Source organism: Kogia breviceps, chromosome 1, assembly GCF_026419965.1.
Source record: "Kogia breviceps isolate mKogBre1 chromosome 1, mKogBre1 haplotype 1, whole genome shotgun sequence".
In the NCBI taxonomy this organism is placed as follows: Eukaryota; Metazoa; Chordata; class Mammalia; order Artiodactyla; family Physeteridae; genus Kogia; species Kogia breviceps.
The window spans coordinates 193,630,180-193,644,278 of record NC_081310.1 but is presented as its reverse complement, the minus strand read 5'-3'; the positions used below and the strand labels follow the sequence as shown (position 1 = coordinate 193,644,278).

General features: G+C 61.4%; 1 protein-coding gene across 2 annotated transcripts in view; it reads left to right on the top strand.

The window, feature by feature from the left end:
* Positions 1 to 13,011, top strand: part of DISP3 (dispatched RND transporter family member 3) — a 54,247-nt gene extending 41,236 nt beyond the window's left edge. For both annotated transcript variants that reach the window (XM_059041768.2, XM_067017493.1), the window contains 10 exons: positions 1,135 to 1,271; positions 2,428 to 2,612; positions 4,470 to 4,600; positions 4,683 to 4,855; positions 5,836 to 5,962; positions 6,483 to 6,628; positions 8,837 to 8,996; positions 9,577 to 9,690; positions 10,121 to 10,287; positions 11,803 to 13,011. In XM_059041768.2, the coding sequence (XP_058897751.1) occupies positions 1,135 to 1,271; positions 2,428 to 2,612; positions 4,470 to 4,600; positions 4,683 to 4,855; positions 5,836 to 5,962; positions 6,483 to 6,628; positions 8,837 to 8,996; positions 9,577 to 9,690; positions 10,121 to 10,287; positions 11,803 to 12,165 (1,703 nt within the window). In that variant the 3' untranslated portion in view covers positions 12,166 to 13,011. The remainder of the gene's footprint in view (positions 1 to 1,134; positions 1,272 to 2,427; positions 2,613 to 4,469; positions 4,601 to 4,682; positions 4,856 to 5,835; positions 5,963 to 6,482; positions 6,629 to 8,836; positions 8,997 to 9,576; positions 9,691 to 10,120; positions 10,288 to 11,802) is intronic.
* The last annotated feature ends 1,088 nt before the right edge of the window (positions 13,012 to 14,099 follow it).

The following is a 14,099-nucleotide window of genomic DNA, read 5'->3' as shown; positions in this document are numbered from 1 at the left end:
TCCCCTCCATCTATGCCTCCACCCCATCCAGTGTCCACCACCACCTCCCCTCCATCTATACCTCCACCCCATCCAGTGGCCACCACCACCTACCCCTCCATCTCTACCTCCACCCCATCCAGTGGCCACCACCACCTCCCCTCCATCTATGCCTCCACCCCATCCAGCGTCCACCACCACCTCCCCTCCATCTATACCTCCACCCCATCCCGTGTCCACCACCACCTCCCCTCCATCTATACCTCCACCCCATCCAGTGTCCACCACCACCTCCCCTCCATCTATACCTCCACCCCATCCAGTGGCCACCACCACCTACCCCTCCATCTCTACCTCCACCCCATCCAGTGGCCACCACCACCTCCCCTCCATCTATGCCTCCACCCCATCCAGCGTCCACCACCACCTCCCCTCCATCTATACCTCCACCCCATCCAGTGTCCACCACCACCTCCCCTCCATCTATACCTCCACCCCATCCAGTGTCCACCACCACCTACCCCTCCATCTATACCTCCACCCCATCCCGTGTCCACCACCACCTCCCCTCCATCTATACCTCCACCCCATCCAGTGTCCACCACCACCTACCCCTCCATCTATAGCTCCACCCCATCCCGTGTCCACCACCACCTCCCCTCCATCTATACCTCCACCCCATCCCGTGTCCACCACCGCCTCCCCCTCCATCTATACCTCCACCCCATCCAGTGTCCACCACCACCTCCCCTCCATCTATACCTCCACCCCATCCCGTGTCCACCACCGCCTCCCCCTCCATCTATACCTCCACCCCATCCCGTGTCCACCACCACCTCCCCTCCATCTATACCTCCACCCCATCCTGTGTCCACCACCACCTCCCCTCCATCTATAGCTCCACCCCATCCCGTGTCCACCACCACCTCCCCTCCATCTATACCTCCACCCCATCCAGTGTCCACTACCAACAACCCATCCCCCATCATTGCCATGGGCTCGGTCCAGTAGAGAGGAACAGAGCCACCATTCAGAGATGACCGCAAGGTCAGGCTCCACTCCTCAGTCAACAGAGCCGAGGCTGGGCTGTTGCAGGGTTGGGGGAAGCCAGTCGAGGTGATTGTCCCTCCTCCTCCACCCCTCGTTTGTCCCTAGACTCCCCAGGCACTGTGTACATCTCCAAGGTGAAGAGCAAAGGCCACCCGGCTGTCTACAGGTTCTCCCTCAACGCCAGCCTGCCTGGCCCTTGGCAGACCGTGTCCTCTGGGGACGGGGAGGTGCCCTCCTTCCAGGTGAGCCTGGCTGTCGTTAAGTGAGCTGCCCCTACCAGGGGAGGGGGCCCTCAATGCCACACTGGTGGGCACTGGCCACATGGGGGTGGGGGCAGGGCCTGCGAGCCTGGAGCTGCTCCGGGCAGTCGAGGGCCCTCTCCCACCGTCAGCCAGGCCTGCAGCAGTGGTGAGAGCACGGTCTGCCGAGCCAGCCAGGCCTGGGTTCGAGTCCTGGCTCTGCCATTTATAACCTGTATGTCTTTGGGAAGATTATGTAATCTCTCTGAGCCTCAGTTTCCTTATCTGTGATACGGGGACATGAAAGGTACCAGCCAGGGATGTTGGAGGTACATGAGGCAAGGCCTGTGCGTTCTGTAACATCTGGAACGTAGTAAGTGCTCAGTAAAATGGGAGCTGTTAGTTAGATTGTTGTTCTCAGCCGTCTGTTCTAGCGCCCCAGAAAAGGGGTTCCCAGGGCCAACCCAGGCCTCTGATTTTTCCCTCTCAAGAATCATTTGTGTCTCTTTAACATGTTTCACCTCCAGGGTGACAGTTACACATGTCAGCTCATTTGTTTGGGGTTTATATTTCCATTCGAAAGATGGGGTGTGTGAGGCGTTCCCTGGCTCTGACCTTTGCACTGCGGTTCTCACTGCCTGGAGGGCTTTCCTTCCAGCTTCATGCATGGCTGGCTCCCCGTGCAGATCTCAGCCTAAAGGTCACCTCCTCCTAGGACCCTATCCTGGCCATCCTTATCAGTTTGGCCTCCTCTTCCACTGCCCCATTCATCCTGTGCCTTATCGTCCTAATGTTTAATTCAAGGCCCTTAAAAGAATCTGAAACCATCGTAACTGGCAGCTCCAGGAGGGCAGGGACCAAGGCCGTCTGGCTCCCAGCCGTATCCTCAGAGCCCAGCTCAGGGCCTGGCTTGGAGTTGATCCTCAGTTGAAGGAAGGACTGAGGCTCAGAGAGGTAGGAGGGATTTGCTCCGTCTTTAAACTTGAACCCAGGCCTCCTGCGCCTCTGCCCAGGGCTCTAGCCCCTGACTCTGGGGGCTGGACTGGGGGCGGGCGGCGGGGAACGCTCCAAGGAGGGAGGGGACCGAGCCTGAGGCTGGGCCCAGGCCCGGGCAGCCTCCCAGAGTCACCTGTCTTGTCTCTGTCAATCCACTGCTTAGGTGTATAGAGCGCCTTTTGGTAACTTCACCAAGAAGCTGACCGCTTGTATGTCTACAGTAGGGCTGCTCCAGGCGGCGAGCCCCTCCGGCAAGTGGATGGTGACGACCTTGGCCTGCGACACCAAGCGGGGCTGGAAGTTTGACTTCAGCTTCTACGTGGCCGCCAAGGAGCAGCAGTACAGCCGGTAACAGAGCCTTGCAGATAAGTTGGCTTCCACCAGCCCGGCCCACTTGTTTGCCCCTCTCGCCACACCTTTAAGAACCGCCTGTCCGTTTCTACCCATCTGTGCCGATGTTCCTCGCCCGGGACTGGGGATTGGGGGACACCAAGGCGCCAGGCCCGCCGTTCGCTTCCCCATCTGCTGCCTCCCCTCTGGGTGGCTCCCGCGGGAGGCGCGGCGGCTGTCTTGGCCCCTCGGCACGCCAAGCAGTTCCCAACTCGGAGCTTTTGCACTTGCTGTTCCCTGGGCCCGGGATGCTTTTCCCTAGCTCCTCCTGGGATTGACTTGTTCTCAAGATTCAGGTCCTCACCCAGATGTCTACCCACCCCCAACAAGGTTTCCCTAACCAGACGGCCCTCCCCGATGAAAATAGCCACACCCGCCTCTCCCCATACGTCACCCCGCTGCTCTCTTTCTGGCTTCTCCCACCACCTGGGATCATACTGACCTACTGGCTTATTAGCTGTCCTTGCTCAGGAGCACGCAGGCACCCCGCCGTGAGCAGCTTACTGTTCTGTGCTGTATCCCCTCACCTGGTGCTGTGTAGCGGGTGCTCAGGAAACACTTGCTGAGTGAATGAATGAATGAATGAATGAATGAATGAATGAGTACATTCTGCATTCCTCTCCAAGGCACTCTCCACACTCTCAGTACCCACGGTTAATTCAGAAAAAAATTATTTAACGTTCCCCCTCCCTCAGACTGTAAGGTGATGGGAGAGAGCCCGTGTCTGTTGTCTTTACCTGCTGTATACGCACGCCCTACCTAGTGCCTGGCGTGAAGCAAGTGCCCACGAACACCTAACGATCCACTGCACTCTGTGCCGCGGGGCTCTCTGAGCCAGCTGGGGCCATCTTTTCCCAGGTTCCCCCTGCCACGTTCTGACCATGGAGGCTGTGTCAGCCGAGGGCCTGTCTCTCATCCATTCATTCATTTAACACTGAGCACCCACTGTGAACGGGCACGGGGCTCGTGCTGGGGGTGGGAAACAAGACAGATGTGACCCCTGCCCTCGGGAGACAGCAGCTAATAAGTCAAGCAGAGGGTCATTACAAATTACAGTGCGTGCTCTGAAAGGAAGAGCCCACCGCTGCTGTAGTGCAGAGAGCAGCAGCGCGGGGCCTGCACCGGTGACACCAGGGGCCCATGGTCTCTGACAGGGCCTGGCCTCAGGACATTGAGCACCCGCACGAGGCTGAGGCTTGGGACAGGAGGACGACCACATGGGCTCACTGGGCCCTTCTGGCCTGGCACACCTCGGCTCGGGGGATGAGGGGGGTCCCTCTGTCTCCCCTCCAGGGTCGGGCTCACGCTGCACATATACAGTAGCCCCTGGGGTCAGGCTGCCTGGCTGAGCTTAGAACATTCTAGAAAGAGTCTTGAGCTACATCAAGTCCAGTGGTGAATAAGCTAACCGTGGAATCCTTTCCTCAAACAGACCCTTGAGGCTCTGTCACTGTTCAGATTCAAGTGGGACAGGGGGCTTCTGAGCACTGACCCCCAAGGCTAGCCCTGGGGCCCCCTTGAGGACCGTTTGGAAGCTGCTGGTCTCTTCCACCCCTCCTGCCACAGGCGAGGAGACACATGCAGAGAGGGGAAGTGCCTTGGGCAGGACCACAGGGTGGGCCTTGGCAGGGGCGGGACTACAACAGGTGTCCAAACCCCAGGCCTGAACCTAAGATTAAATCCCTGTGCGGGGGGAGCCCGAGTCCGTCCCCTGCGCTCTTCCAGCCCCTGCACACGGCCGCCTGTGCCTCTCCTCCCCCACTGCGCCTGGCCTTCCTGGCCTCAGTCCTGACCTCGCCTCCTTTGCCTCCACAGGAAGCTGTACTTTGCCCAGTCCCGCAAGCCCCCTTTCCACGGGCGTGTGTGTGCGGCCCCTCCTGGCTGCCTGCTCGGCTCCAGCCCCGATGGGCCGACCAAAGGCTTCTTCTACGTGCCCAGCGAGAAAGGTACACGCGGGGTGGGGAGGCCGCAGCGGGGCCTCGGGAGGCTGGGCCCCGCCTTCCCGTACAGCTGTGACTCCCTCCGCAGCACCCAAGGCCCGCCCCTCTGCCACCTCCGGCTTCAACCCCTGCGTGAACGCGGGCTGCGGGAAGCCGGCAGTGCGGCCGCTCGTGGACACGGGGGCCATGGTCTTCGTGGTCTTTGGCGTCGTCGGCATCGACCGCACGCGGCAGGTGGACAACCACGTCATCGGAGACCCGGTACGCGTGCCCACGTTGGGCAGGTGCCAGAGGGCCCGGGCCACACCACGCTTGCAAGCCAGCGCCAGCCCAGGGCCCGCCGGCCCGGCTCCGCACACCCCCTCCCGGCTCCTTGGCTGCTCGCCTGGCCCACGGGCTCCGCTACGCGGCACCATTTCTCTTGAGGACTGAGCAGCGTTGGGCTCTTAGAATCGCCCAGGAATCTGGGTACAGTGGGGCCTGAGCCAGCGGCCCTGCATCGTTGGGGGTGGAACGGAGGTGAGGGCAGTACAGGTGTGCAAAGCCTCCCTGCCCTCCTCCTCCTGCACGGGGCCCTCCCTGTGCCCACAGCCCTTGCTGTGTGCCTCGGCCATGGTGCCCTCACTCGGGGTGGTCTCCCCGCCTTGTACATGTTTGTGCCAGGGCTGGGCTCTTGGGCGTTGGAGGGGAGAGGAGCTGACACGGAGGTGTGACTAGGTCTGTGCCTGGCACTTGGCGGGTACTGAGACTTGGTGGGAAGGACCGCGTACGTCGGTACCCTTGGTCGTGACCCCTGCCTTGGGAAGTCAGCCTGGCTGGGTGTACAGGGTTTCAGACAGAAAGTAATTCGGGAGCCAGGTGGGGTCAGAGGAGATCTGTCCAGTCTGGACCGGGAGTCCGCAGGTGTTCCGAGGAGGGGTGGGGAGGCAGGGAGGAGAGGAGGCCGACGCAGGACTCGTCTGTGCCGAGGGAGAGGGGAAGGCAGGGCGCCCAGCTGAGCGCGTTGTGAGTAAGATCACAGAGGGGAGGCTGAGGGGGCCCTGCGGGGGGGGGCAGAGGTGCGGCCGGGGGCAGGGCAGAGCAGGCTCGGGCAGGGCCGCGGGTGACCAGGCAGAGGGCCCCAAGTGCTGGCGACGACGACGGTAGCGGGAGCTGCCGGAGGTTCCTCCCCGGGGGTGGGGCCCAGGAATGAGTTCCCGACTCACTGAGCAGTCGCGCTGGCGTGTGTCTCCTTGGGAAAGGGCAGCGTCATCTACGACAGCAGCTTTGACCTCTTCAAAGAAATCGGGCACCTGTGTCGCCTCTGCAAGGCCATCGCGGGGAACTCGGAGCTGGTGAAGCCGGGCGGGGCCCAGTGCCTGCCCTCAGGTGCGTGCGGGGGACCCGAAGGGGGACAGCCCCAAGGGCACGTGTGCCTGGCGTGAGGGCGTCTGCAGCCATGTGTCCAAGCTTATGTGTGTCCACACTCGGGTGGGAGGCGCGCGAATCTTCCAGATGAGAGCGGGCTCGTGCCTAAAGGGGAACCGGCGCAGAGCCGCACGGGCGTGGGGAGGTGTGCGGTGTGCGGGGCGCACCTGCAGGAGGAGCTTTTCCAAAACTGGGAGCGAGGCTGGGGGCCGGCCCAGATAATAACCTGAGTCAGGCCGGGGCTCTTCCTGAGAAGGCACAGGATGTCAGTTTCTGCCCTGACGGCTAACGGGTGTTGTAGGTTTCCCGCTGGCATTGCCAGTGGTTCCAGACACTTTTTAAACTAGGAGGTTGGGGGAAGGGTGCGTGCCCCTCGCATACACACCCGGATGGGTAAGTACACGCGCGCAGGCAGGCTGGGGGGAAGAGGTGCTCCCTTCCCGGGTCCCCTCCCCGACCCACCTCTCCCCTCTCCCCACAGGCTACAGCATCTCCTCCTTCCTGCAGATGTTGCACCCCGAGTGCAAGGAGCTGCCTGAGCCCCACCTGCTCCCAGGGCAGCTGTCACACGGGGCCGTGGGCGTCAAGGATGGCCGAGTGCAGTGGATCTCCATGGCCTTCGAGTCGGTGAGCCCCGGGTGGGCCACCGGGTGCAGGGCAGTGTGCTGACCTCACAGAGTGCAGTGTCACCACGGATCCCCGGACCTCATCCCAGAGCAGAGCAGAGTGGCTGTTCTTCAGAGGGGAGGCTGAGGCCAAGAGGGGTGAAACTGCTTGCCCACGGTCATGGGGTCAGCGAGCTTCAGCGTCAGGTGCTAAACCAGGCCGTCTGACCGCCAAGCTTGGCGTTTCTGCCACACGGGACGCCACCCACCTCCCACCGCCCTCCCTCCCCGACAGCCCGAGGTCCACATCGTTTTACAGGGGCAGGCGACAGTCCAGGACACTCCCCTCTGCCACTGGGAGGGGGCAGGTTTGGGACCACAGAGCCCCCGTGCTGGCCCCCCCCCCCACCAGGAGGGATCAGAGGACGGGACCAGCCATCTGACACTTCACTGCTTCCTCTCTCACCCCCTAGGCTCTGCCAAGGAGACACCCATGCACACACACGTGCACACACGCACATCCCCGACCTGGGCATTGCGGGCCTGGCCCTAGCACGTGACACTGAGAGACTTGCCAGGTCTGCCCCTGCTGCCTCCGTGCTGAGCCCCGGGGTCCAGTCCCGGCTCTGATCCTGCTGTGCTCTGTGTCCTTGAGCAAGACGCTCGTCCCCTCTAGCCTCCAGTTCCTCCTCTAAAGATTAGGGTCACGGCTCCCTGCCCGCCCTCTGGCAGTCATTGAGAAGCTAGGGTAGGTCAGTCACGTGAAGGTGTTGGGGAACGAGAATTCATATGACGAGGGCGATTCTTGTTCTTTGGCCCCAGCCCTACTTTCTATCCCACCACCTGGGCCACTCACTGCACGAGCAGCCAAACCCCTGGCCACCGCGAGGAGGACCCAGACCCCCCCAAGCCCTCAGTGAGCCCCAGGCTAACGCGGACACCACTTCAAAGCCCCACGTAGTTTTTTAAAATTGTGGTAAAATATACATAATAAAATTGGCCATTTAAACCATTTAAAAATGTATAGTTCAGGGCTTCCCTGGTGGCGCAGTGGTTGAGAGTCTGCCTGCCGATGCGGGGGACGCGGGTTCGTGCCCCGGTCCGGGAAGATCCCACGTGCCGCGGGGCGGCTGGGCCCGTGAGCCGTGGCCGCTGCGCCTGCGCGTCCGGAGCCTGCGCTCCGCGACGGGAGGGGCCACAACGGTGAGAGGCCCGCGTACCGCAAAAAAAAAAAAAAGTATAGTTCAGTAATGTTAAGCATAGTCACAATGTTGTGCGACTATCACCACCATCCATCTGTAAAACTTATCTTGCAACCCTGAAACTGCCCCCATTAAACACGGACTCCCCAGGCACCCCCTCGAGCCACCACTCTGCTTTCTGCCCCCATGGAATTGACTCCAGAGGCGGAATCCCACTGCACTGTTCTTCGTGTGACTGGCTTGTTTCACTTAGCACAGCGTTCTTCACATCCATCCGTGTTGTAGCCGGTGTCTGAATTTCCCTCCCTTTTCAAAAGGGCCGCAGCCGCAGGCAGTTGGAGGAGAGAATCCCTGCTCGGGCTCCTCCACGCAACGGGACGTCACTTCCCAGCTGGCCCCCAGCAGCACGCAGACACACACGTGCACACAGACACGCTGTAAACTGCTTCGTGCTCAGGGAGAGCGGAATTGGGCCAGCGAGGTAGCATATATAAAAGTTCCAGAGCTGGCCGCTGTGAACCAGACAGGTCACCTGCCCTCCCGGACACACGGTCCAGCCAGGGGAGGAGGGGCAGGTTGCCGGGCGGTGGCAAGAACTCTGATGGGGAAGCACCGAGGACTCGCAGAGCCCAGAAGATGACCGTCTTGGGGCATCCAGGAAGGCTTCCTAGAGGAGACGGAAACCTCATGAGGCTTGAAGGAGGGGTGGGAGCAAGCAGAGGGCACAGGGACAGCGTGGGCCGGGGGTGGGACGCGGAGCTGGGGGGCTCTGGAAGTTGCAGGTGGTGGTTCTGTTGGAAAGGGACGGGGACTCTGCTTGAATGGGGACCTGCCGCCGCAGTGAGAGTCACACGTGCACCCAGAGGCTGCTGGGAAGTGATCTCAGATGGGCTCACCCTTCACACAGCGCACTCTCTTTGCAAGTGGCCAAAGGCCAGCTGCAGCTGTCACAGAGCAGACCAGCTATCACCAGGGCAGCAGCATGGGCCACAGCTGCCCGCCCGTCTCACTGGCTCATGTCCCCGCAGACCACGTACAAGGGCAAGTCCTCCTTCCAGACCTACTCGGACTACCTGCGCTGGGAGAGCTTCTTGCAGCAGCAGCTGAAGACGCTCCCCGAGGGCTCAGCCCTGCGCCGCGGCTTCCAGACCTGTGAACACTGGAAGCAGATTTTCATGGAGATCATAGGCAAGTGGCAGCCCAGCCCCGCCGCCCCCGCCCCCAGGGTCCCGCTGGGGTGGGCGGTGGCAGCAGGGACACGGGGAGGTGACCTGGAGCAGGAAGGGTGAGACCTGGCCTGTCTGAGCCACACTCGTCTTCTCGGTTCCGGCCGAGAGCCCTGGAGAAACTGGGATGACATAGTGGCTCTGACACTGATCAGAGACCAGAAGTTGGGTCCCCTCCTGCTTGGGGGCGTCTGGCCACATCCTCTGATCCTGAATTTGGCCACCTAAAAAGTAATGGGAATGACCCTCATGGCGGTGGTCTCTCATTAGGAGCCCTTCTTGATGCCAAGCCCTGGCTGAGGCCTGACCTACGTTACCTCTCTAAACTGCAAACGAGGCCTAGGGAGTAGGTGCTCTCATTACCCCATTTTACAGATGAGGAAATGGGGGCTCAGAGAGGTCAAGTGGCTTGCCCAGAGTGACACAGCTAGCGGTGACGGGGGCCCATCTGCATAACCCCAGTACCTCTGATCCATGCGGGGAGGGGACTGCGGGCGCCCCGCGGTGCAGCCCAGCTGAGGGCCCTCTCCCCTCCCTTGCAGGGGTGCAGAGCGCCCTCTATGGCCTGGCCCTCTCCTTGCTCATCTGCGTGGCCGCGGTGACCGTGTTCACCACCCACGTGCTGCTGCTGCTGCCCGTGCTGCTGAGCATTTTGGGTAAGGGGCCCGGGGGCCGGGCGCGGGCAGGGGTCTCGCTGGTGGCTTTCGGTCAGCAGGTTTCTCTCCACCCTCGACTGTCCCGTCTTTTCGGTGAAGGTTTCCCGACTCCCCACCCCAAGCCAAAAGAGCCTCTGTGACAGTCGTTCATAGGACCACGTGCTCCCCGGGGGGAGCCAGGTGTCACCAGGTGGTAGCTCTCGTCCCAGGGACATGTTGCTGCACTTGTCCCCTCTTTCAGCAGCCCCCCCGCAACCCAGCTCTCTCTGGCCCCGTCCCTCCTCATCGCACCTGTCACCAGAGCTGGGGGCTCCACCGTAGACTTTACCACCTTCCCCAGGGGCCCTTAGAGTTTGTCCAGCAGCCCTCCAGGACCGTATGGGTGGGACCAGGTCCAAGCTGCCTCCCCGCCGCCTCCCGTGGCCCGCAGGCAGCGTCTGCCTCGTGGTGACCATCATGTACTGGAGCGGCTGGGAGATGGGCGCCGTGGAAGCCATTTCCCTGTCCATCCTCGTCGGCTCCTCTGCGGATTACTGCATGCACCTGGTCGAGGGCTACCTGCTGGCCGGAGAGAACCTGCCCCCGCACCAGGCCGAGGTGAGCACCCCGCCTGCCCCACCACTCTTCAGCAAATCTCCTCCCCCCTCGGTGCCAGTGAGGACCCCAAGGGTAGCTGGACACCCCTGGTGCCCAATGCCCAGCCAGGATACGTTCCAGGAGGCTCCGTTTCCAGGGCCATTCTCCACGCCCAGGGGACTCAGGTTCTAAGGCAGCTCCACGCAAGCATTGCTGTGGGTGGTGGGTGGTGGGTGGGGTGGGCCACCCACCCCCCAGCCTCTGTCAACTCCACCCCCCCCAGCCTCTGTCACCCACCCACCCCCAGCCTCTGTCTCCCAGGCTCTGTCCAAGGGCCCTTCCTGCTTCTCGGTTCCCTGAGTCTAAGTCTCATTCTGTAGCCCGGGGAGCAAGTCTGAGCCCTTCTAGCCGTGACCTGGAGGCCACCAACCCCTGCCCCCACTGGACCTCGTGGCTTAGGGCGGACATGCCCGTGTACCAGTGTCAAAACTAGCTCTGGGTCTCGTAAAGTTTTTGGTTTTTCTTTTTTTTTTTTTCTTTTTTTTTTTTTTTAATATATTTATTTATTTATTTATTTATCATTTTTGGCTGCATTGGGTCTTCGTTACTGCATGTGGGCTTTCTCCAGTTGTGGCCAGCAGGGGCCACTCCTCGTCGTGGTGCATGGGCTCTAGGCACACAGGCCCCAGTAGCTGTGGCACGCAGGCTCAGCAGTTGTGGCTCGCGGGCTCCAGAGTGCAGGCTCAGCAGTTGTGGCGCACGGGCCTAGCCGCTCCGCGGCATGTGGGATCCTCCCGGGTGAGGGCTCGAACCCGTGTCCCCTGCATTGGCAGGCAGATTCTCAACCACTGCACCACCAGGGAAGTTCCAAGTTTTTGGTTTTTCTTAGTTTGGAATTGTGTTGGTATGAAACATTCATAAATATGTAAATTAAATCGGTTATACATTTAGCTGCTCTTGGTCAAAAGAAGGAAATCAGTTCCAATCACGGCTCACACGTTTGAGGACCTACTGTGCAGAAGAATATCAGTGTTCCGGTTGTCACAGCCATTTTTTTTTTTTTTTTTTTTTTTTTTTTTGCGGTACGGGGGCCTCTCACCGCTGTGGCCTCTCCCATTGCGGAGCACAGGCTCCGGACGCGCAGGCTCAGCGGCCACGGCTCACGGGCCCAGCCGCTCCGCGGCACGTGGGATCTTCTCGGACCGGGGCACGAACCCGCGTCCCCTGCATCGGCAGGCGGACTCCCAACCACTGCGCCACCGGGGAAGCCCCACAGCCACGTTTAACACGCCCCTGCTGTGCGCTGTGCACCGCGAGCTGCCGCAGGGGAACCGCTCCAGCCTCACGCCAACCCCACGGCGCAGGTGCTCTTATTACCCCCATTTACGGAGGTGGGATGAGGAGCCCGTGAGCGCAAGGCTGGCCTTGGACAGCGTGACGTGTGTACCCAGGGTCCCAGCCCCCATTCCAAAGCCCCAGGCAGGGAGGCACCCCCTCCTGCGTCTGGGGCCCCAGCTTTCTCTCACCCACACCCAGGATGCCCGCTCGCAGCGCCAGTGGCGGACGCTGGAGGCCGTGCGGCATGTGGGCGTGGCCATCGTCTCCAGCGCCCTCACCACGGTCATCGCCACGGTGCCCCTCTTCTTCTGCATCATCGCCCCGTTTGCCAAGTTCGGCAAGATCGTCGCTCTCAGCACCGGCGTCTCCATCCTCTACACGCTCACGGTCAGCACAGCGCTGCTCAGCATCATGGCGCCCGGCTCCTTCACCCGGACCAGGACTTCCTTCCTCAAAGCCCTGGGTGCCGTGCTCCTGGCAGGGGCCCTGGGGCTGGGCGCCTGCCTGCTGCTCCTCCAGAGCGGCTATAAGATCCCCCTGCCCAGTGGGACCCCCCTGTAGCCCTGGCACCACGTCCAGCCTCGCACACCTTTGGTCCGGTGGGCGGGGGACGAGATGCTCATTCTCTGACCCCAGAGGCACTTTGTTCCCAGCTTGGCTACAGCTAGTTATGTTCCCAGGCCTGGGCCGGAGGTCGCTCGCCTGTGTGACCCACACTGCCTTCGTCACAGTGCCACAGCCACTGCTGGGTGGCCGGGCCGGCAGCCGCCCTGGACCATGCCTGGCGGTGGAAGAGACCAGCCTTCCTCCTGTGCCTGGTCACCATGAGGGTCGGGTGATTTTTGCAGTGGGGCTTCCCTCCCACACTGCCTCAGTGCTCACAGGAACTTTCTGATGTGGGTGTTACAGTTCCCCCATTCTACAGATGTGAAAACTGAGGCATCAGGAGGCAAAGCGACTGACCTGTAGCGGCACAGCCAGAGCTGCCTCCCTCGGGGACTTTGCAGGAAGAGCACACTGGGTTCAAGGGCAGGGCCTCGCACTCCCTGCCCCCTCCTCCCCGCCCGTTTTACAGCGGCCAGTGCTGGGTGGTCCTGTGATCTTCCCCAGGGCTTTTAGTCCTGGCCAGGGAGCACGGAGGAACTGGCCTGGGGTACTGCATGTCCCACCCCTGGCCCCAGCCTCAAGGCGCTCCTGCTTTCTGGAAGCCATGGGGCCCCAGCACAGCCTTGCTTACAGATCTGAGCCCCTACCTCCCCCACCTGACTCCGGGGGTGGAATTTGGGGGAGGGGGGCAGCCCCTGGGAGGGGGAGCTGGCCGTGCCTGCCGCCTGCTCACAGCAGATGGTTCTTATTAAAGTGAAATGAAACTGCAGACCGCTGCCATTAACACGAGCATTTTAAGCATCGCTGGCTCCATTGTATTCTTAAAATTGAAATAACTAAGTGTTCGCATGCCGCCCCCGGCCGGAACCTGGCACGAGGGCTGGGACCGGGCCTGGAAGGAGATGGAGGTGGGGTGGTGGAAGGTGCCAGACCCTCTGGGGAGCAGGGTCACAGAGTGCCCTGCAGGCTCAGGAGGAGGCTGGGTACCACTGGGGGAGCAGCGTGGGAGGGGGCCCGTCTGGCTCCCCACAGGGACGTTCACCAGCCCCTTCGGCGCGTCTGGTATTGTGCTGTGACCTTCTTCCTCGGGACAGACGTTGGCCCTTGGGCTTTAGGAAGCTGGACACAGACTGAGCTGGGACTAAACCCTTAGGGCGGGGAAGACATCCCTGAGGGTTGCCTCCAGGTCCGCTCACCTGGTCACCCGTGAATATTGACCGGGGTCGGGGGTGCTGGGCGTGCACGACAGCCACGCAACGCCGTGTCCCCGCCTGGTGCATGCCTGGCGCCCAGCAGGTGCTCAGTATTTGCTGAGGGAGCATCAGGAGGGATGCAGGGAGCATCACCAAACACGCAATTAATGGTACAAGTTGACACATAGCACTTACTGTGCCAGACGCCCTTCTCAGGGTTTGTATCAGTCTGCTTGGGCTGCCGTAAGAGTGCCCTAAACTGGGTGGCTTATAACAGGAATTTATTCTCTCACAGTTCTGGAGGCTGGAATTCCAAAGCAAGGTGTTGGCAGCAGGGGGCCTTCTGAAAGTTTCTTTCTTTCTTTCTTTCTCTCTTTCTTTTCTCTCTCTCTCTCTCTCTCCCCCTTCCTTCCTTCCTTCATTTATTTATTTATGGCTGGGTTGCGTCTTTGTTGCTGCGCGCAGGCTTTCTCTAGTTGTGGCGAGCGGGGGCTACTCTTCGTTGTGGTGCGCGGGCTTCTCATTACGGTGGCTTCTCGTGTTGCGGAGCACGGGCTCCAGGCGCGCGGGCTTCGGTAGCTGTGGCTCGTGGGCTCTAGAGCGCAGGCTCAGTGGTTGTGGCGCACGGGCTTAGTTGCTCCATGGCATGTGGGATCTTCCCGGACCAGGGCTTGAACCTGTGTCCCCTGCAGTGGC